General features: G+C 38.1%; 1 protein-coding gene and 1 pseudogene across 2 annotated transcripts in view; both read left to right on the top strand.

Annotated features, from left to right (window-relative positions):
• The window catches only part of ADAM10 (ADAM metallopeptidase domain 10), a 157,061-nt gene that overhangs the window by 54,631 nt on the left and 80,283 nt on the right, over nucleotides 1–22,147 (top strand). For both annotated transcript variants that reach the window (XM_065547969.2, XM_065547970.2), the window contains 2 exons: nucleotides 14,335–14,453; nucleotides 17,378–17,536. In XM_065547969.2, the coding sequence (XP_065404041.1) occupies nucleotides 14,335–14,453; nucleotides 17,378–17,536 (278 nt within the window). The remainder of the gene's footprint in view (nucleotides 1–14,334; nucleotides 14,454–17,377; nucleotides 17,537–22,147) is intronic.
• Nucleotides 3,478–6,239, top strand: LOC141407204 (putative heat shock protein HSP 90-beta 4; annotated as a pseudogene).

The following is a 22,147-nucleotide window of genomic DNA, read 5'->3' as shown; positions in this document are numbered from 1 at the left end:
TGGGGGCAGCATCGGATCACAACAGTGGCTGTAGGTGGGGGATGTAAGTGGACTCCAGGGATATGGAGATGCAGGGGCTGTTTGGCTCCAAGGCAGGATACAGTCTTGTTGGGGCTGGGCACTCAAAATGTGCTGTGCTGTAGCTGTTTAGGACCAAGGAATGGAGGAGACCCCTCATGAGCAATGTCATCATGTGGTCTCCAGACAGCTCCCTTTGTCAGTATGAGATGATTTTCTTACTATGAAATCAATATTGGCCAGGCACGGTGGCTCACACCTGTAATCCCAGCACTTTTGGAGTCTGAAGCAGGTGGATCACCTGAGATCAGGAGTTCGAGACTAGCCTGGCCAATATGGTGAAACCCCATCTCTACAAAAGTAACAAAAATTAGCTGGGCATGATGGCGGATGCCTGTAATCCCAGCTGCTTGGGAGGCTGAGGCGGAAGAATCACTTGAACCTGGGAGACGGAGGTTGCAGTGAGTTGAGATTGTGCCATTGCACTCCAGCCTGGGTGAGAGAGAGTGAGACTCCGTCTTGGGGGGGGAAAAAAAAAAAGAAAGAAAAAAAATCAATATTAAGACTGTAAGGGGCCTACGTCAAGTGTTCTTAACTTCTGTTTTCCTTCTAAGTTGTTTATCTAGCTTGTACTTAGACACCTTAATAGATATATAAATATTTCTTTAGGTAGGATCCATAGCATAGAATTTTTGTTGTTGTTGTTTTTGAGATAGGGTCTCACTGTCACCCAGACTGGAATGCAGTGGCGCAATCTCAGCCCACTGCAGCCTCTGCCTCCCAGACTCAGGATTCTCCCGCTTCAACCTCCCAAAGTGCTGGGAGTAGTGTGCACCACTACCACCTGGCTAATTTTTGTATTTTTATTTTAATTTTTGAGGTAGAGTCTTACTCTTGTTGCCCAGGCTGGAGTGCAGTACAGTGGTGCAATCTTGGCTCACCTTAACCTCCGCCTCCTGGGTTCAAGCGATTATGCTGCCGCAGCCTCCGCAGTAGCTGGGATTACAGGCATGTATCATCACACCCGGCTAATTTTGTGTTTTCAGTAGAGATGAGATTTCACCATGTTGGTCAGGCTTATCTTGAACTCCTGACCTCAGGTGATCCACCCGCCTCAGCCTCCTAAAGTACTGGAATTACAAGCGTGAGCCACTGCACCCTGCCTAATTTTTGTATTTTTAGTAGAGACAGGGTTTCACCATGTTGGCCAGGCTGGTCTTGAACTCCTGACCTGAAATGATCTATCTGCCTCGGCCTCCCAAAATGTTGGGGATTACCACCAACACCGTGCCCGGCCAGGATGTTTCTTTTTTTTTTTTTTTTGACAGAGTCTCGCTCTGTCAGCCGGGTCTTATATTAAATATCTTTTTGTCGCTTTTGCCCTCAATTTTTTTTTATTCCGTATAGAATACTAGTGCTTTCACTTAACAGTGGTTTCAGGGTACCCTTTTGCTGAACAGTAAATCTTCTTATTTTTTTTACTTTTTTTGAGACAGAGTCTCACTCTGTCGCCCAGGTTAGAGTGCAGTGGCGTGATCTCCGCTCACTGTAAGCTCCACCGCCTCCTGGGTTCACGCCATTCTCCTGCCTCAGCCTCCCTAGAAGCTGGGACTACAGGCGCCCGCCACCACACCTGGCTAATTTTATTTGTATTTTTAGTAGAGACGCTGTTTCACCGTATTAGCCAGGATGGTCTCGATCTCCTGACCTCGTGATCCGCCCGCCTTGGCCTCCCAAAGTGCTGGGATTACAGGCGAGATAGTGTTTTTATAGTAACTGTAAATATGTAGATATGATAAATTAATGATTTTTCAAAATAGTATGATCCTTTATAAATAGAATCTATGTATTTACAGTCAAATATATGGCCCAGAATTTCCTATCAGTTTTCACAAATAATTTTATGAAAATACATGATAGGCAGCAAAAATTGAGGCAGGATACTTGTTTGTTCAGGAGAGTCTATTTTTAAGTTTGTGAAGTTCCCATTTAGAAGATGTATTTGGCTTTGTTGATTACTTATAGCAGTAGCTTGGGTCCCTAAGGCTCTAAGGAGAAAGCCTGGAGTCCTTGTCACGGTACCTGGGAATCCCTGGGAGTTTTTTGGCAAGAGGAATGTGAGTACAGCCTCAAAATAAAAGGGTGCCAAGATTGACATGAAATGAAGGAAAAGAGAAAATAGACAATGTTTAAGAATGGACACAATATTTTGAAGCTAGTAAATATATGCTACTGACTCCTATTTACATAAAATATATTCATGTTAGGCATATAGTTGGAGGTACGTTTGACAAATGTATATACTTAGACAACTGCCATTGAAATCAAGATAAAGAATATTTCCATCATATCACAAAATTCCCTCATTACTTTTTATTGTTAGTCTCCACCCTAGGCAACTACTGATCTGCTTCCTATCGCTATAGATAGATTTTGACTGTTCCAGAATTACGTATCAATTGAATTAGACTCTTCATTCTTTTGTGTCTTAACAAAAGTGCATATTTTCAGTAGTTGGCATGTTTTCTTTTTTTAATTTCTGAGTAGTTTGCCATTATATAAATACATCTTTCTCTTTACTTGTTGATAGACATTTAGGTTATGTTCAGTTTTTGGCTATTATAAATAAAGCTGCTGCGAACATTTGTGTTCAGTTATTTGTGTGGATATATGCTTTATGTTTTCTTTTTTCTTGAGTAGAATTGCTGGGTCATAAGGTTTTTCTTTTTGTTTGTTTTTAGAGGGAGTCTTCCTCGGCCTCCCAAAGTGCTGGGATTACAGGCATGAGCCAACTCGCCTGGCCTTGTTTGTTTTTGTTTTGAAATGGGAGTCTTGTTGCGATCTCAGCTCACTGCAACCTCCTCCTCCCGGGTTCAAGCAATTCTCTTGCCTTAGCCTCCCAAATCGCTGAGATTACAGGCACCTGCCACCACACCTGGCTAATTGTTGTATGTTTAGTAGAGAAGGAGTTTCACCATGCTGGCCAGGCTGGTCTTGAACTCCTGACCTTCAGTGATCTGCCTGTCTCGACCTCCCAAAGCGCTGGGATTATAGGCATGAGCCACTGTGCCCAGCCCAGTTTTTATATGTTTGACTTTGTAAGAAAGTGCTGAACAGTTTTCCAAAGTGATGTTGCGATTTTGCATTTCAATCAGTAGTGTGTGAGTTCCAGGTACTCAACATCCTACTAATATTTGGAGATGTTATTCTAGCAAAGGGTATGTAATAATACATTATTCTAGTTCTGATTCACATTTCTCTGTTGACTAATGATGTTATGTAGGTTTCCATATGCTTGTCACCTGTATATCTTCTTTGTGAAGTGTTTTTTCACATTGTTGACTGTCTTCGAATGATTGTCTTATTATTGATTTGTAAGAGGTTTTAAAAAAGATATTCTGAACAGAAGTTCTTTGTCAGACCATATGTATTGCGAATATTTTCTCCCAGACTGTGGCTTGTTTTTTTTTTTTTTTTTTTTTTAACTATTTCTCAGTGGGTGGAAGTTTTAAATTTTTAAGAAGCCCTTTTAATGAAAAAATTTTTTTCTTTTATAGTTTTTGCTTTTGTTTCTTAAGATAGCATTGACTACCAAGGCCATGACAGTTTTCTTCTAGATGTTTCCAGTTATAGTTTTACATGTAAGTCTGTATTGCAATTCAAGTTAATTTTTCTTTATGATAGAGGTAAGGGTTAAGGGTAATATTTTTCACATGGATATCAAATTTTTAGCGTCACGTTTTGAAAAAACTATCCATTCTTCATTGAATTACCTTGGTCTATATATGTTGAGACCTATTTATATATTCTTAGGTCTTCCATTTCAATGATCTGTCTATATTTTTATGCCACTGTTTGATTATTGTAGCTTTATGGTACATGTGCTAAGCAAGGTGCATTTGTGAGGCAGAATCCATACAGTAATTTGAAGAATGAAATTTTAGTATAAAGAATTAGCTGTTGAGTCACCGCCATTTAGCCTTGGTGCCATGTGCATTTTGGATACCCAGCCCACCTTGCTCTGTAGTACTTATATAAGCCTTTTCCTTTCAAGATGCCTGAGGTGTACCATGGAGAAGGGGAGGTGGAGACTTTTGCCTTTTAGGCAGAAATTGCCCAACTCATGTCTCTTGTAATCAATACCTTCTATTCCAACAAGGAGATTTTCCTTCAGGAGTTGATCTCTAATGCTTCTGATGGCTTAGACAAGATTCGCTATGAGAGCCTGACAGACCCTTCCACGGTGGACGGTGGTAAAGAACTGAAAATTGACATCATCCTCAACCCTCATGATTACATTCTGACTTTGGTGGACACAGGCATTGGCATGACCAAGGCTGATCTCATAAATAATTTGGGAACCGTTGCTAAGTCTGGTACTAAAGCATTTATGGAGGCTTCTCAGTCTGGTGCGGAAATCTTCGTGATTGGGCAATTTGGTGTTGGCTTTTATTCTGCCTACCTGGTGGCAGAGAAAGTAGCCATCAAAAAGCACAATGATGAAGAACAGTATTCCTGGGCATCTTCTGCTGGGAGTTCCTTCATTTACTTGTTGACCATGGTGAGCCCATTGGCAGGGATACCAAAGTGATCCTTCACCTTAAAGAAGGTCAGACAGAGTACTTAGAAGAGAGGTGGGTCAAAGAAGTAGTGAAGAAGCACTCTCAGTTTATAGGCTGTCTCATCACCCTTTTTTTGGAGAAGGAACCAGAGAAGGAAATCAGTGATGATGAGGAAGAGAAAGGTGAGAAAGAAGAGGAAGATAAAGATGACAAAGAAAAGCCCAAGATTGAATCCTGAGGTCAGGAGTTCAAGACCAGCCCGGTCAACATGGTGAAACCCCATCTCTACTAAAAATACAAAAATTAGCTGGGCTTGGTGGCACTTGGGAGGCTACTTGGGAGGCTGAGGCGGGAGAATTGCTTGAACCTGGGAGGCGGAGGTTGCAGTGAGCCAAGATTGCCCCACTGCACTGCAGCCTGGGTGATAGAGCAAGACTCTGTCTCAAAAAAAAAAAAAACAACAAAAAAAAGAAGAACAAGAAGTGGCTTGAGCTTCTCTGGGCTGGCAGAAGACAAGGAGAATAACTAGAAATTAGATGAGGCATTCTCTAAAATCTCGTGGCTTGGAATCCATGAGGACTCCATTAACTGGCGACACCTGTCTGAACTGCTATGGTCTCACACTTCCCAGTCTGGAGATGAGATGATATCTCTGTCAGAATATGTGTCTTGCGTGAAGGAGGCACAGAAGTCCATCGATGACATCATTGGTGAGTGCAAAGAGCAGGTGGCCAACTCTGCTTTTGTGGAGCAAGTGTGGAAGCAGGGCTTCGAGGTAGTATATATGAGTGAGCCCATTGATGAGTACTGTGTGCAGCAGCTCAAGGAATTTGATGGGGAGAGCCTGGTCTCAGTTACCAAGAAAGGTCTGGAGCTACCTGAGGATGAGGAGGAGAAGAAGAAAATGGAGGAGAACAAGGTAAAGTTTGAGAACCTCTGCAGGCTCGTGAAAGAAATCTTAGATAAGGTTGAGAAGGTGACAATCTCCAGTAGACTTGTGTCTTCACCCTGCCACATTGTGACCAGCACCTACGGCTAGATAGCCAATATGAAGTGGATCATGAAAGCCCGGGCGCTTTGGGACAACTCTATCATGGGTTGTATAATGGCTAAAAAGCACTTGGAGATCAACCCCAACCACCCCATCGTGGAGACACTGCAGCAGAAGGCTGAGGCAGACAAGAACAACAAGGCTGTCGGTGACCTAGTGGTGCTGCTGTTTGAAACCACACTGCTCGCTTCTGGCTTCTCCCTTGAGGATCCTCAGGCCCATCCACCTGCATCTACCGCATGATCAAGCTAGGTTAGCTATTGATGAAGATGAGGTGGCAACAGAGGAACTCAGTGTTGCTGTTCCTGATGAGATCCACCTCCCTTGGGGGCGATGAGAATGTGTCTCACAGGGAAGAAGTAGATTAAGAGTTTATACTTGGAAACCTTGTGCCCCATGGCTCCCACTGCAGCTTTGAGTGGTCCTGTCCCACCTGGCTCTCTCTGCTCATGTCTAGTAATTTTTTCTCTCCAGTCCTTGTGTCTAAGGCAGGAAACAGGGGCGTCAAACCCTATTCCCTCCCTACTTTGACAGCAGAATTGGATGTTGTGTATCATGTTTTGTTGTTGTTTATTTTGTTCTGAAATTAAAGAATGCAAAATAAAGAATATGCTGTTTTTATACAGTAAAAAAAAAACACAAAGAATTACTATTTCTGGGGTTTAGCAACTAAAAGAGGATGAAGGAAAAAAAATTCTAAAAAATACCCTAAAGCTGAGAGACATTTACCAAAGAGACAAATTTGGATAGGGATCCTTTCTTTAAAGTTGGGATTCAGAAATTACTGGCAAGGATGTGGCAGCTCATCAGAGAACTTCTTCCCTGGGCCAGAGCTGGTCCACATTTGGTAGGCCAGTATTGGTGGGTAGGGAACCACCAGTCAAAACTGGCAACAAATTTTGCTGAAGGGTGAGCGCCACAGGGTGTATCACTTGCATGTCTCTGGCAGCTGGAACAGAAGCACCCTGAAACCAGAAAGAAAAGTACTACTTCAGAGCCATCTGTTGACAAAGCTTATCACTAGCTGGCAAAAAGAGAAATGTTTACAGGGTCCAAGAAGGCAGTGAAGTGTAGATTAGGAGGAACCCGGAGGCAAGAAATTGATAACTGGCATAATGCCTTGTAATCTAATAGTATCAGTCATCTTTTTTTTCAGAATTGTTTTGCTATTCTAGGTCCTTTGCATTCCCATATACATTTTAGAGTTCCTTCTCAGTTTCTACAATAAAACTTGCTGGGATTTTGATTGAGATTATGTTGAATCTGTAGATTAATTTGGGTACAGTTGACATTCTAATACTGTGGAGTCTTCACATTCATGGACATGATGTCTCTCTCCATTTACTTAGGTGGTCTTTAGTTTCCTTCAGAGTGTTTCATTGTTTTCACCAGAGGCATTGAACATCTTGATTCTTAAGTACTATAAAAATGCTATTGTAAATGAGATTGTTTTTTAAATTTCATCTAACAGTGTTTGCTGCTAATACACAACATATTATTTTATTTTTTTTTTTGAGACAGAGTCTTGCTCTGTCGCCCAAGCTGGAGTGCAGCGGCATGATCATAGCTCACTGAAGCCCTGATCTCCTGTGCTCAAGAGATCCTCCCACCTCAGCCTCCTGAGTAACTGGGATTACAGCCACACACCACCATGCCTGGCTAATTTTTAAAACTTTTCATAGAGACAAGATCTTGCTATGTTGCCTAGGCTTTTCTCAAACTCATGGGCTCAAGTGATCCTCCTGCCTTGGCCTTCCAAAGTACTGGGATTATAGGTGTGAGCCACCACCCCCAGCCCTACTATTTTATTTTTGTATGTTAGTCTCGTATCATGTTACTTTGTGTTAAACTCATTTATTCTAGTAGATTTTGGGTAGATTTCTTAGGATTTGCTACATAGAAGATAATATTGTCTGTAAATAAAGGCCGTTTTATTGCTCCATTTCCAAACTGTCTCTTTTATTTATTTTTCTTGGCTTGTTATGGTATCTGTAACATCATATTGAATGTTACAGAGTTGCATAAAAGTGGCAAGTGTGAACATCTTTGCCTTACTCCCAGTCTTAGGGGAGAAGCATTCAGTCTTTCACTTGTAAGTATGATGTTAACTGGAGTTTGCAGATGCATTTTATCGGGTTAAGGAAGTTCCTGTCTCTTCCTAGTTTGTTGAGAGTTTTATCATGAATGGGTGCTAAAATTTGTTAGATGCTTTTTCTGTACCTAATGAGATGATTTTGTGACTTTTGTCCCCTTTGCATGTAGTGAATTACATTGATGATTTTAGAATGTTAAACCAGCCTCTTATTACTGGAATAAACTTCTTTTGCTTATGATGTATTGTCCTTTTTATTTATTACTATGTTCAGTTTTCTAATTTTTGTGTTTATGTTCATAAGGAATATCAGTCTTTTTTTTTTTTTGGTCTGTCTTTGGTTTTAGGATTAGGGTAATGTGAGTCACATAAAATGAGTTGAGTACTCTTCCCTCCTCTTTTCTTAAAATAGTTTTATAGGACATCAGGGGAACCATCTGGCCCTGGTATTTTCCTTGTGGAAAGGCTTTAAATCGTGAATTCATTTTATTCAGTAGAAAGGGGCTTATTCAGATTTTCTATATTTTGTGATAGTTTTCATAATTTGTACCTTTTAAGGAGTTTATTTTATCTAAGCAATTGAATTTATTTTCATTATGCTCATAATATTACTTTATTACTCTTAATATCTACAGTACTATGATGTTTTCTTTTCCATTCTTCATTGACAATGTATTTTTGAATGATCTTTTTTGAGTATAGAATTTGGATTGACATTGTTTTTCTTTCAGCATTAAAAAAGTTACTCTAATAATTTCTAGCTTGCATTATTATTATTATTATTATTTTGGAGACAGAGTCTTGCTCTGTCGCCCACGTTGGAGTGCAATGGCGTGATCTCAGCTCACTGCAACCTCCGCCTCCTGGGTTCAAGCAATTCTGCGTCATCCTGCCAAGTAGCTGGGACTGCAGATGCATGCCACCATGCCCGGCTAATTTTTTGTATTTTAGTGGAGACGGGCTTTCACCATGTTGCCCAGGCTGGTCTTGAACTCCTGAGCTCAGGCAGTCTGCCCGCCTTGGCCTCCCAAAGTGCTAGGATTACAGGCGTGAGCCACCACACCCGGCCTGCTTGCATTATTTCTAATGTTAAATCAGCGGTCATTCTGCATATAATCAGTCTCTTTTTGATGGATTTTAAGATTTTCTCTTTAACACTGATTTTCAGCAGTGACTGTGGTGTGTCTTGTGGGTTTTTCTTTGTGTATATCTTTCTTGGTGTTTGTTGAGCTTCTTAGACTTGTGTTTAGAGTTTTATCAATTTGGAAGTTTTTTTTATCATTTCATCAAATTTTTTTTTTCCTGTCTCCTCTCCCCTCTTTATTTACTGTTTCATAGGTTACTGAGGCTCTGGTTTTTGTTTTTGTTTTTTTTTAAACTCTTTGTCTCTCTGAACATCAAGTTAGATAGTTTTTGTTCCCCTGTCTTCAAGTTCACTGATATTCTTTCTTGCAGTATCTCATCTCCTCTTAAGTCAGTCCAGTGAGATATATTTATGATTTTTTTTTCCACTTTAGAAATTACATTTTCCAATTCTGGAAGTTTCCTCCCCTCTCGTCCCTTTCCCTCTCTCCTCCCTTCCCTGTCCCTCCCCTGCCCTCATTCTACAGTTTCTGGTTTCTCCTTATTATGCTTATATTTTCCCCATAGTTCTTTTAACATATTTACAATATAAAGACACTAAATCCTTGTCTGCTAATTCCATTATCTCTTATTCTGAGTTTTTTTTTTTTTGGACTAATTTTCTTCTTTGTCACATTTCTTTATAGTTAGTGGTTGGGTTTTTTCTCTTTGGTCTTTTTTTTTTTATAGTTAGTGGTTTTTAATTGGATATTTCACATTTTGATTAATACTTAGTGTCTCTTTGTTGTTGTTGTTGTTTTAAATTAGAGATGGAGTCTTGCTACATTGCCCAGGCTTACTGCAAACTCCTGGGCTCAAGCGATCCTTACCACCTCGCCCTCACAAAATACTGGGACTACAGGTGTGAGCCACTGTGCCCACCTGTGTCTGGATTTTTAAAAAACTTTTAATTTAAAAATAATTGTAGATTCACAGGAGTTTGTACTGGGAAGTCCTGGACATCTTTCCCCCAGTCTCCCTCAGTGTTCACAATTTGTGTAGCTATATTACAACATCAAAACCAAGAATGATATTGGTACAATGCTTAGAGTTTATGTGGACTTCATCAGTTTTACATTTACGTGCATGTGTGTGTGCCTGTGTGTAATTCTGTGCAATTTTGTCTCATGGGTAGTCTTGTGTAATTATCCCTACAATCAAAGATACTCAGTGGTAGCATCACCAGACTCCTTTGTGCTACCCTTTATGGCCATGTTCATCCCCTCCCCCGTCTGTAATCCTTAACAACCATTAATTGGTTCTCCATTTCCATAATTAGATTATTTCATAATTGTTGCATGAATCATATTATGCAGGTAGTATCTTTTGAGATTGACTTTTCCACTCAGCATTATTTTTTTGAAGTTTGTACAGATTGTTGTGTTTATCAATAGTTTGTTCCTTTTTATTACTATATTCTATCCTATTGTATGGATATACCACAGTTTAACTGTTTGTATTTTTTTAAAAAAAGTATGGAGTTTTGTTTTGTTAGATAGTTGAGCAAGTTGTGGATCAGCTTGACCCTTTTGAGCCTTGTTTTTAAGCTTTGTTAGGATAGGTTTGAAGTAGCTTTTATTCTAGGAATAGTTTGTTCCTATTTCCAGGGAGTGGCTTTTCTGGGTTCTCTATTAAATGACAACAAAGTCTGTCTTCTGTGCTTGATCAGATCTTAGATGTATCCCTGTCTCTTGCAAGATCCAGTAGTTGGTCAACTAACAGCTCGCCAATAGTTATTTTTTGGCCCACCTTTGTAGAGTCTCTCTTTATGCATCCATGATAGTATTGAGCCAAAGACTACAGTTGAACACCTGTGCAGATTTCTGGAGTTCTTTCTCATTGTTGCATGTTCCTTTTTTCTTAAATCATAGTCCTTCACTGCTTGTTGTCTGTTGTCTGAAAGCAGTTGTTTCATTTATATAACTGAAAAGTTGTATTTTTCAGGTTGATAGGCAAGTCCAGTAATGGTTTCTCCACCATTGTACGCAACAAAACTTTTTGTTTATTTCCAAGTTAGTAGTTTGAAAGTCAGAATTGATTCATCTGTCCAAAGAGCAGTAGTTTTTGTTTTGTGTCTTAAGGTGTTATTTTAATTTACATTTTATTTTTTGAATAAGAAATATGTTCATATATTTTAAAATTTAAATGGCACAAAAGATATACAATGAGGTATCCTCCCCTCTCTTATTTCCCAGTCACCCACTTTCCATTCTTGTGGACAACCATTGTTATTAATTTATTGTGTATCTGTCAAGAAATTTGATGCACATTCTGATAACGTGTATCTTCCTCAGAAATTCTCTACACAGAACTGTATCTTTCTTTTTTTTTGTACCTTTTTTTTTTTTTTTTTTTTTTTTTTTGAGATGAAATCTCGCTCTGTTGCCCAGGCTGGAGTGCAGTGGCACGATCTCAGCTCACTGCAAGCTCTGCCTCCCCTGGGTTCACGCCATTCTCCTGCCTTAGCCTCCCAAGTAGCTGGGACTACAGGCGCCCGCCACCACACTCAGCTAATTTTTCGTATTTTTGGTAGAGACGGGGTTTCACTGTTTTAGCCAGGATGGTCTTGATCTCCTAACTTCATGCCTCGGCCTCCCAAAGTGCTGGGTTTACAGGCATGAGCCACCACGCCCGGCCTTTCTTTCTTTTCTTTCTTTTTTTTTTTTTTTTTACTTAATATTACTTAGAGATCTATGATTTGATTACGTGTAAATATTTTATATTTTTTTCAACTTTGTAGTATACAGTTATATGGATATACCCATAAATATGATTATGTACCATAAGTAAATTAACTAGTTCTGTTTTTATTAATCATTTACTGTTTCAAACAGTGCTAACGTGAATAATCCTTCTGGGATATTTTCCAGCACCAGCACCCAGTTCTCTGATTCTCCGGACACCAAGTGGGTGTTCAACAATTCAGTGTAATTCAGTTCTCACAGTAAATATCTGGAGCTAGTGCAGACCCAACAGCTTAAGGGCCCATTCCTACAACACTGCTTTCCACTTCAGACACCATTTGTAAGTCCTGGGCCACCTGTATTTCTGACCACCTGCTATAAATTGGGGGTTCCCTCAGCCTCCTCCTAAGGTTAGCTAATTTGTTAACCTGGCTGACGGAACTCAGGAAAACAGTTTACTTACTCTTGCTGATTTTATTATAAAGGATACAACTCACGATCAGCTAAATGGAAGAGGTGCATGGGAATGTGGGAGGCAGCGCAGTTTCTATGTGCTCTCTTGGTGCACTACTCTCCAATCAACTCAGGGTGTTCACCAGCCCTGGAAACTGATCAGATCTCATTGTTTAAGAGTTTCTGTAGTTTAATCTCCTGTCTTTCCCACCTTACTTTCTGGGGTGGAGTCAGTGGCTAGGGCTGAAATTCCAGTGCTCTTATAATTTGATCTTTCTGGTGACCAGCTGTATTCCAAGGTCACCTAGGGGACCCACTCTAAGCCACCGCATTAGCATAAACTCAGATGTGAGTGAAATAGACTCATTATGAATAAGAGTGAAGAGACACCTATCACTGAGGATATTCCAAGGGTTTTAGTAGCTCTGTGCCAGGAACTGGGGACAAAGCTCAAATAGATTTGGCCCTCTACATCTGTGGATTCAGTCAGCCTTGGATTGAAAATAATTCACATGGTAGCATCTGTACTGAACATGTACAGAATTTCTTCTTTGTCATTATTCCCTAAACAATACAGTATAAGAACTATTTACATAGAATATACACTGTATGAGGTATTATGAGTAATTTTGAGATGATTTAAAATATATAGGAGGATGTGTATATACAAATACTGTACCATTTTGTATAAGGGACTTGAGTATTTGTAGAATTTGGTATCCTTGGGGGTCTTGTAACCAATCCCCCGTGGATACTGAGGGACGACTTTATATTTCTTTCTCTCTCTCTTTTTTTTTTTTTTTTTGAGACAGAGCCTCACTTTGTCACCCAGGCTGGAATGCAGTGGTATGATCTTGGCTCACTGCAACCTACCCCTCCCAGGTTCAAGCAGTTCTCCTGCCTCAGCCTCCCCAGTAGCTGGAACTGGAGGTGCAAGCCACCATGCCTGGCTAAATTTTGTATTCTTAGTAGAGACAGGGTTTCATCATGTTGGCCAGGCTGGTCTTGAACTCCTGATCTCAGGTGATCCACCCGCCTCAGCCTCCCAAAGTTCTGGGATTACAGTCGTGAGCCATTGCACTTGGCTCGACTTTATATTTCTTATGCCACATTCTTTGTAGTATGGAAGTAATTTCACTTATGTGCAAGTATATATAAGATAAATTTCTAGAAGTGGAATTCTTGTATCAAAGGCTATGTGCATTTGTAATTTGGATTTTTTTTAACCCGTTTTCCCGCCATATTGTACAAATTTATTCATGTCACAAATGTGTGAAGTGACTGTATGTTTCCCCATACAACTTAATGTGTTACAAATTTTTATTATTAAAAAAAACAAGGTTCTTATAGTACTCTGGAAAACATATATATGTAAAAAAAGAACATAATATTTTGTTGTAATTGTCAAAAAAATTGAGTAGAAATTCCATTATGTTCAGACTTCTATAGCAATTGTAAAAGACTTGATACACTTTTAAGAGTTGAGTAATGTTAGCTAATTTGTTGCCATTTTATCATATATCTCCAATGTGCCAGGTACTGTGTTATGACTTTATATACATTATAATCTCTAATATTTAAAGTAATTTTACAAGATATATAGAATTTATTACCTTTATTTCACAGACAGGAGTCTGAGCTAGTAAATTCTAGGCTTAAGATTTGATTCCAATTTGATTCTAAATTCTAGATTTTTGTCGTATCTTCAATTAATTTTACTTCAGTATTTTGATCTTTCCCTTTTTTTATGTAGAGGAGTAAAATTCCTCTGATTTCAGCCATTATCCTGGTCTTTTGGGGTTCCCAAATTGAATTTAGGAAGATTTATGTTATTTGCAACAGTTAGAAGCCCCAGGGTAAAACAAAGCATACACACTTGTCTTTCTGAGAAGAGATGTTAAATACCCAATATATATTGCTGCTTTCGTATATACTTTCTTATTTGACTTGTAGAAAGTAGGGGAGAATAGCAAAGCTACAGAATTACTAGAGAGAGAAGACAGGCAGTGGTAAATAATAGTAATTGGGTCAGGAAGCCTGTTTTAGTCTCCAAGTAACTCAGTTGCTCTTTGAATATCTTGTTTTACTATGTGAGAATCACTCTATAGGCATTTGTTTTTAATATCCTAGACAGTTACTGTTTAATTTATCTTATTAGAGTCCTACCACAGCTACTAAGTTGACTTTTAGAGCAGAATGTTTATTTAAAAATCTTGGTCAGTCAGCATATTTCACAAATAGACAAATTTCATAACAGTCCACATTTTGTAGACTTTTAAAAATAAAAAATAATTGTTTAAAATTTGGATCTTTTTAATTTCAGTTTTTCCCCCTTCCCATCCCATTTTACAGACATTTCAACCTACGAATGAAGAGGGACACTTCCCTTTTCAGTGATGAATTTAAAGTAGAAACATCAAATAAAGTACTTGATTATGATACCTCTCATATTTACACTGGACATATTTATGGTAAGTTGGACCTAACAGAACCCTTTTCTTTCATTTTTTTTTTCTACACAAAGATACTTATTTTGAAGTGTAAGCAGATATTTCAGAAAAGGTTATAAATCCAGAGGAGATTGAAGTCATCATGAAGGGTCTTTGAGAAATGAAGTAATGTTTGAATCTATCTTTACATGTATGTTTAATAGTGAATTATGAAATATCTGGCTTCTGAAAGGTATGAAATTTTGACTCAGTACCTTTAAACTATTAGAATTTTAAAAAATTTTAATGACTTCTATAATTTTCTGATTTTCCAAGTAAGAAATTAATAGTAACTTTGCTGTGTTTTATAAGAAAACAGGAAAAATCTAAAAGGAAGCAGTAAAGATTATCTTAGCCAAAGATAATGTAACAAAGTTATCTGTAGGAAAGTCCTCCCAAGGCCCTTCTTCCTCAGAATCTATTTGCTTTATTCACAGTTCTAACAAATTTTTCTTACTGCATCAAATTAAAAGTGCATATTGGGGAGCGTCAGTGGCACACTTAACCCAATAGAAAGTTACATCTACTAGTAGTGTTGAAAGAACAGAACAATTATAGAAATCATAAAAAAGCTTAAAAAATGAAAATCTTCTGGGGGCGTTGAAGAGAGGCAAAATGTCATTGTTTTGTAACTGTATATTAATAAGTATTCAAGATGATTCTCAGTTAAGACGGTGTTGAACTGTTTGAGATTATTTCTACGTGAGTGGTTTCTACTGAAAATAATAACATGAAAAATTAAGTGCTTAAAGAATTTTTTCTCATTTTTTGATTGTGCCAGATGAGGCATTTCTATTGTAGAATAAACCTAATAAATTCTTTAGCTTTTTTGTACTCTTACAATTCTGTAACCAAAATAAAGCATTTTTCATCAGTAGATTTTCAATGTCAAACCTTAGTGTTCTATTATCTTCTTGATTATTTATCTTGCTGGGCAAATAACTTAGTAGTTCCTGCCCTTTTTTGCTAGGTGATGAGATCAAGAAAAGTACAAGGCTGTAAATGAGTTTGCAGATAAAAATCATGTTATTTAGGTCAGGCATGGTAGCACTCACACCTGTAATCCCAGTGCTTTGGGAGTCTGAGGCAGGAGGATTGCTTAAGACCTGGAGTTTGCGACCAGCCTGGGCAATATAGTGAGACCTTTTCTCTAAAAAACGTAAAAAAAATTAGTTGTGGTGGCAAACCCGTAGTTTCAGTTAGATGGGAGGCTGAAGTGGGATGATTGCTGAGCCCAGGAGGTTGAGGCTACAGTGAGCTATGATTGTGCCACTGCACTATAGCCCAAGCGATAGACAGAGCCCCTGTTTCTTTATTTAAAAAAAAAAAAATACTTAAAATACCAGTGTCTTGGGCTTTTACCTCCAGTCTATGATTAATGCAAAGGCAACTAATTAATGTTATTCTACAACTTAGAAATTGTGGAAGGCCTGATTTTTATTTTAATGAGAGAATTGTAATGGGTAAATTCAAGGTTTAAAGCCCTCTCCCTCTACTTTCACCCTTTATGTCATTTGATTTTGGTGCTCACCTTTTCATTGTGATTATATTAAAAACGAAAAGTACCTTTTTTCCTATTATTTCCTTTCACTGGAGAAGTATAATTGATGGGATAGTATTACAAATTTTTGTCCTATATCTTTAAAAGTACTATTGGTATAGTTTTGTTCAAAGTTCCTCTGAAATATTTGTCACTGTTCTGTTTAAAAGTGTATTTATAGACTGGGCATGGTGCCTCACGCCTGTAATCCCAGCACTTTAGGAGGCCGAGGCAGGTGGATTGTTTGAGCCCAGGAGTTCCAGACAAGCCTGGGAAGCATAGCAAGGCCCTGTCTCTATCAAAAATACAAAAATTAGCTGGAGATGGTGATGCACGCCTGTAGTTCCAGCTACTAGGGAGGCAGAGGTGGGAGGAGTGCCTGAGCCCAGGAGGTTGAGGCTGCACAGAGCCATGAGCTTGTGTCACTGCACTCCAGCCTGGGTGACAGAGCAAGACCTTGTCTCAAAAGCAAAACAAAACAAAACAAAACACAAAACCCCTAAGCATAGCGCAGAAGCCAAAAGGCCTGGCCCATTTGCAATATATCGGATGGGAAAGGAGGTTTTTTCCTTGTGGTACCTGTAGCAAAATTTTCAAAAGATGCTTTGGATGTCTTTATTCTGAAAGTGTGTATTTTATCAGTAGGTTTGCTTGCTTTCTTTTAAGTTTAAATTAATTTAACTATTAATTGTTTTGTTTTGTTTGTTTTGTTTTGTTTTGTTTTGTTTTGTTTTGAGACAAGGTCTTGCTCTTGTCACTCAGGCTGGAGTTCAGTGGTGCCATGTCACCTCACAGCAACCTCCACCTCCAGGGTTCAAGTGATTCTTCTGCCCCAGCCTCCTTAGTAGCTGGACTTACAGGCATGTGCCACCAGGCCCAGCTAATGTTTTCTGTGTTTTTAGTAGAGACAGGGTTTCACTATGTTAGCTAGGCTGGTCTTGAACTCCTGATCTTGAGTGATCTGGCCGCCTCGGACCCCCAGAGTGCTGGGATTATAGGTGTGAACCACACTGTGCCGGGCCAATTTACAGTTGTTGATGACTATTGCATACATGCTAGGCACTGAGCTAGATGCAAGGAATGTGGTTGGTAACAAGGCAGATACTCTATTTTTCATTGCTGTTATTAGTAGTTGTATATGTTTTAACTAAATACCAGTTGCTGTTCACATTTCACATTCTGCTTGATATATTTTATGTGAAAATTTCCATGGTAAATTTATATTCAGGAATTAACCATATATATGTGTATATATGTATGCATGTGTATATATACACACACACACACGTATATACACATATATATGAACAAATTTAACATTCATGTGCAAATTAAATTGTCAAGAATTTGTTGCTTTCATTAATAGGTGAAGAAGGAAGTTTTAGCCATGGGTCTGTTATTGATGGAAGATTTGAAGGATTCATCCAGACTCGTGGTGGCACATTTTATGTTGAGCCAGCAGAGAGATATATTAAAGACCGAACTCTGCCATTTCACTCTGTCATTTATCATGAAGATGATATTAGTAAGTACTTAAATTTTATCAAGTAGCCTTTTTCAAAAGGCATATAATAGTTAAAACTATGTGGAGACAAATGAAGCATTAGCTGTTGTCTTTCCTGAGTTACTAATCAGGCTAGAACATAGTTTTTACTAGCAATTGCTATTTAAGGAATAGTAGATATATGTAATGAGGCAATTTCCTTGTCAATCCATTGCCGGTACTACTTCGTTGATATGACACAACTAATTCTGTTTGAACTGTGTGAGTCAACCAAATCTGACTGAACTGGAAATTGTATATTTTGACATCAGCCAGTCTGTGTAATGCTAATACCTTTGTGTGTGTGGCCTACTGAAGGTAGAAGAGCATCATTACTTCTTATGTAAATTTCAATGTGGGTATTTGTGTAGTATTTAAGGAATATTTTAGGTATTTTTGTAATTTTTAAGTCCATTGAGTATTTCTTTTTAGAATCTTAAAGTAATGACTTGACCTTAAGAGTCCAACTTTATCATGGATTTTGTTCTCTGCCATCTTTATATGATAATATTTTTCTGTTTTAAGAATAGAAAATGTATTTAGACTTTACCTTTTAATTATATTGTCTGTATATCCACAGTTATCCAGTTACTGGAAATGCTTCTTTGAAGTACCACAGAAATACATTTCTCTAATTTATATAGCTCTTAAATACCCATTTATTATTTTTTGACTGTAATTAGACTAGTCTCTCAATTTTTGCCTACTTTCCTAACTCGGCAGCTTCTTCCTACGTAAGTTTTCCTTTGCATAGACAGGAATTTATTGTCAATGATTTTATTCTCACCTCTAGTAATACACTGACAAGCATTAACCATTTTGACTTTTTGCTCCATCAGCTCTAACAGTTTCTGTACTTCATCTGTCCAACTGCTCATTATCTCTGCTGCTAGATTACTATAGAAAATAGCATACGTATTCTAGGTAGGATGCATTTATGATTTTTAGCTACTTGTTAAATCATAAGCTTATCGGTGCTACTTGCCTGTATTTTCATTCATCTCTATTTGATTCCTTTTCCAGTTTTAACTCCTGGTATTTCAAACTCTACCTTTCTTTTCAAGCTCTAAGCTATCATTCTCCTTCATAAGTAGGAATATGCATTCCTTTGCTTTCTTTTCTTTCTGCTGACAAAATTATTATTTACCTGGTTTGTGTCTTGCTTTGTAATTTCCTTAGTAATTTAACCTTTTTTTGCAAGGTTACCTCCCCTGTCAGGGTATGTAAGTTCTCCAGATATAGTTTCTGTTTCTTTTGCTCCTTTAATTCCAGGTATAATTTTTCTGTGCAGCAGGCTTTTCATAAATACTTAATGAAATATTGGAATATTTTTCTAGAATGTTTTATCAAAATCAAGTAAAACCTTTTGAGGAAGGAAGGAGAGGAAAAGAGTAATCTGCCAGAATATTTTTTCCTTTCTATCATATTGTAATTATACTTTCTCCATTGCTTTCTACTTCCTATCAGTGCCCTCTACTGTATTTGTTCTGCCTGTTTTGACTTTGGTTACTGTGCCTGTCTCTCGTTTCCTTCTTCTGTTATCTACTTGAGTGTAGTTTAAGAATATTATTTTTTTCCACTTTTATTTATTTCTTGTAATATAATTGTATTTTTCACATATTGCTTCCAACAGTAATTTCCAAATATCTTAATAGGTGTCAATCTTTTTTTTCCCCCAAAGATGATGAGTTAGCTTGGAGGATGAATGACACTGCATGTTACTTGATTTTTTGTTCTTTTTGGCGTTTAAATGCTTTACCATTGATACCAGCTTTTATTTTATACTTGTTTAAGTAAATATATGTTTGTGGTAAGGAGACCTTTTTAACGTTCTTTTTATTATTAAGTATCAATGGTGGTGTTAGAATTTAAAAGCAGCCATCTTTAAGGTGATTTTATTTGTAACTTCTCAGGTAATTGGAATTGTAGGATGTGAGGATGGAAGTACAGAAGGAATAGCCTTAAACAGAGTTTTTAACGTTTACAAATTTAGACAATTGCTTTTGAAAAACTATCTAAAAATCTGTCAAGTGAACCATGGTTTAAGACAAGAAAACATCCATGTATTAGTCTTTTAGTCTAAATAGTTGCTATATTTATATTCTATACCATGGTTGGGAAATTCTCTGCAGAGGGACAGATAGTAAATGTTTTTGGCTTTGAGAGCTGTATGTTTTATTGCAGCTACTCAGCTCTGCCATTGTAGCACAAGAACAGCCAAAGAAATACATAAATGAATAAACATGGGCTTTAAAAAAATTATTATTTATCTGTCTATTTTTTTGGAGACAGAGCATTGCCCTGTTGCCCAGTCTGGAGTGCAGTGGTGTGATCATAGCTCACTATAGCCTCAACCTCCTGAGCTCAAATGATCCTCCTACCTCAGCCCTGTAAGTAGCTGGGACTCCAGGCATAAGCCACGGCTCCCAGCTAGCATGGCTGTTTTTAATAAAACTTCATAGACACTTAAAATTTTAATTTCATATATTTTTCATATGACATAAAATATCATTCTTTTGATTTTTTCTTTAACCATTTAAAAATGTAGAAACTACCCTTAGTTTTCATGTCAAACAAAAACAGATGGGAGGGCTCACTAAATTTAATAATTACTTTAATTGGTTCTTTAAATTCTCTGTGTAGAATATGACAGGTTCTAGAAGTAGTAGCAGGAGCAATAGTAAGAGTAACTATTATGGCTTAATGTATACCTGACACTGTATAAAAATCTTTACTTGCGTTATTGAATTGAATTCTCACAATAACCTTATGAGATACTGGCACACCTATTATTCCCACTTTATAGGTGAAGGCTTAAACTGAGGCTTAGAAAACTTTTGTCACTTGATTGTGGACCTCCTGTTCTTTACCCTGTGCTCTTCTGCTTCACTCATGGAAGAAAGCTGTAAATTCTCACTGCCTTTACTTCAAGGATTTCTGGGGCTTTTCTGAAATCTGTAAGCCTCTCTAAAATCATACATTTGCATCTATTGCTGTTTTAAGCCGATATATCTCTCTTTAATATATTTAGTAGTGTTTATTTTATAACTAACAGGGAAAGGATGCCCTTTAATGTATATTATTATTTTTATATAATTGGTTTAAGTACCAATAATTTATTTTCAGAAGTAAAGTACTGCATGATTGTATCACTGTGAATGTTCTTAATTGAATTTGGTATCCTTGTATGTGTTATCCTTATCAAAAAGAAGCAAATGGTAGGGGAGGCATACTAACGTTGGATATAGCTTCTGGTGAGAATTTGGCTACCCTCTTCTTACGACTGTTGTTGCAACTGAAGGCATAAATGTATAGAACCACCATGAAAAATGATACTGCTGTTCTCCAGAACCTTGGGGAACGGCTTCTGAGACTGTACCAGAACACAGAGATAGTTTTCAGTGAAAATACTTAATAATTCCTCTAGATGTGATCGTGATAACTACATATTGTTATCAGCTTAAAATGCATACTTATTTAATTCTGTACTTAGGTAGTAAAAAACACTCTCTCCTAGGACGTGGAAGTGTGAACAGTTAATGACAAGGTAAGAATACCACTTAGTCCTCTGCTCCTTAGCACAGTTTATTTTAAAGAAACTGAGAAAAACTGTTCCGTAAACTAGAATAGTGTTGTTATTAACATGAACAGGTTTTAGGAATATCTGACTATATGATTGCTTGGAATTATTAGTTGTAATAATTCCCTTGTACCTTTTTTGTATACTACCTATCCAAGAGCTAAAGGTCTGAGTAATTTTTGTATGCTATACTTATAGAGAAATACTTTATCTCCAAATTAAAAAAATATATTTTAATTGTATATTAAAAGCTGTAGAATAAGTTATTTGGGTTTATTGCTTTTATTTCAAATTTATTATTTATTTTCCTTTGTGGGGTATAGGAAAGCCCAGAGAGGTTGAATTTGCCTCTGTCACCCAGGCTGGAGTGCAGTGGCGCCATCTTGGCTCGCTGCAACCTCCACCTTCTGAGTTCGAGCAATTCTCCTGCCTCAACCTCCCAAGTAGCTGGGACTACAGGCGTGCGCCATCACGCCCAGCTAATTTTTGTATTTTTAGTAGAGACAGGGTTTCACCATGTTGACCAGGATGGTCTCTATCTCTTGACCTCATGATCTGCCCGCCTTGGCCTCCCAAAGTGCTGGGATTACAGGCTTGAGTCACTGCGCCGGACCTGAATTTGTCTATACCTTATAGTAGTAGGGCACCCTTACTTTTAGAATGTGTGTTAGCCATACCTATACTTACTTCTTCTTTCTCTTGTGCTTCAATGGGAAGACTTCCTGTTTCTTGTTCTAAAAAATTAAGATTGTTAAACTTGGCCGGGTGCAGTGGCTCAAGCCTGTAATCCCAGCACTTTGGGAGGCCGAGACGCGCGGATCACGAGGTCAGAAGATCGAGACCATCCTGGCTAACACAGTGAAACCCTGTCTCTACTAAAAAATACAAAAAACTAGCTGGGCGAGGTGGCGGGCGCCTGTAGTCCCAGCTACTCGGGAGGCTGAGGCAGGAGAATGGCGTGAACCCAGGAGGTGGAGCTTGCAGTGAGCTGAGATCGCGCCACTGCACTCCAG

Source organism: Macaca fascicularis, chromosome 7 (genome assembly GCF_037993035.2).
Source record: "Macaca fascicularis isolate 582-1 chromosome 7, T2T-MFA8v1.1".
Classification (NCBI taxonomy): Eukaryota; Metazoa; Chordata; class Mammalia; order Primates; family Cercopithecidae; genus Macaca; species Macaca fascicularis.
Note: the sequence above shows the minus strand (reverse complement) of the source record. Positions and strands in the feature narration are given on the sequence as shown.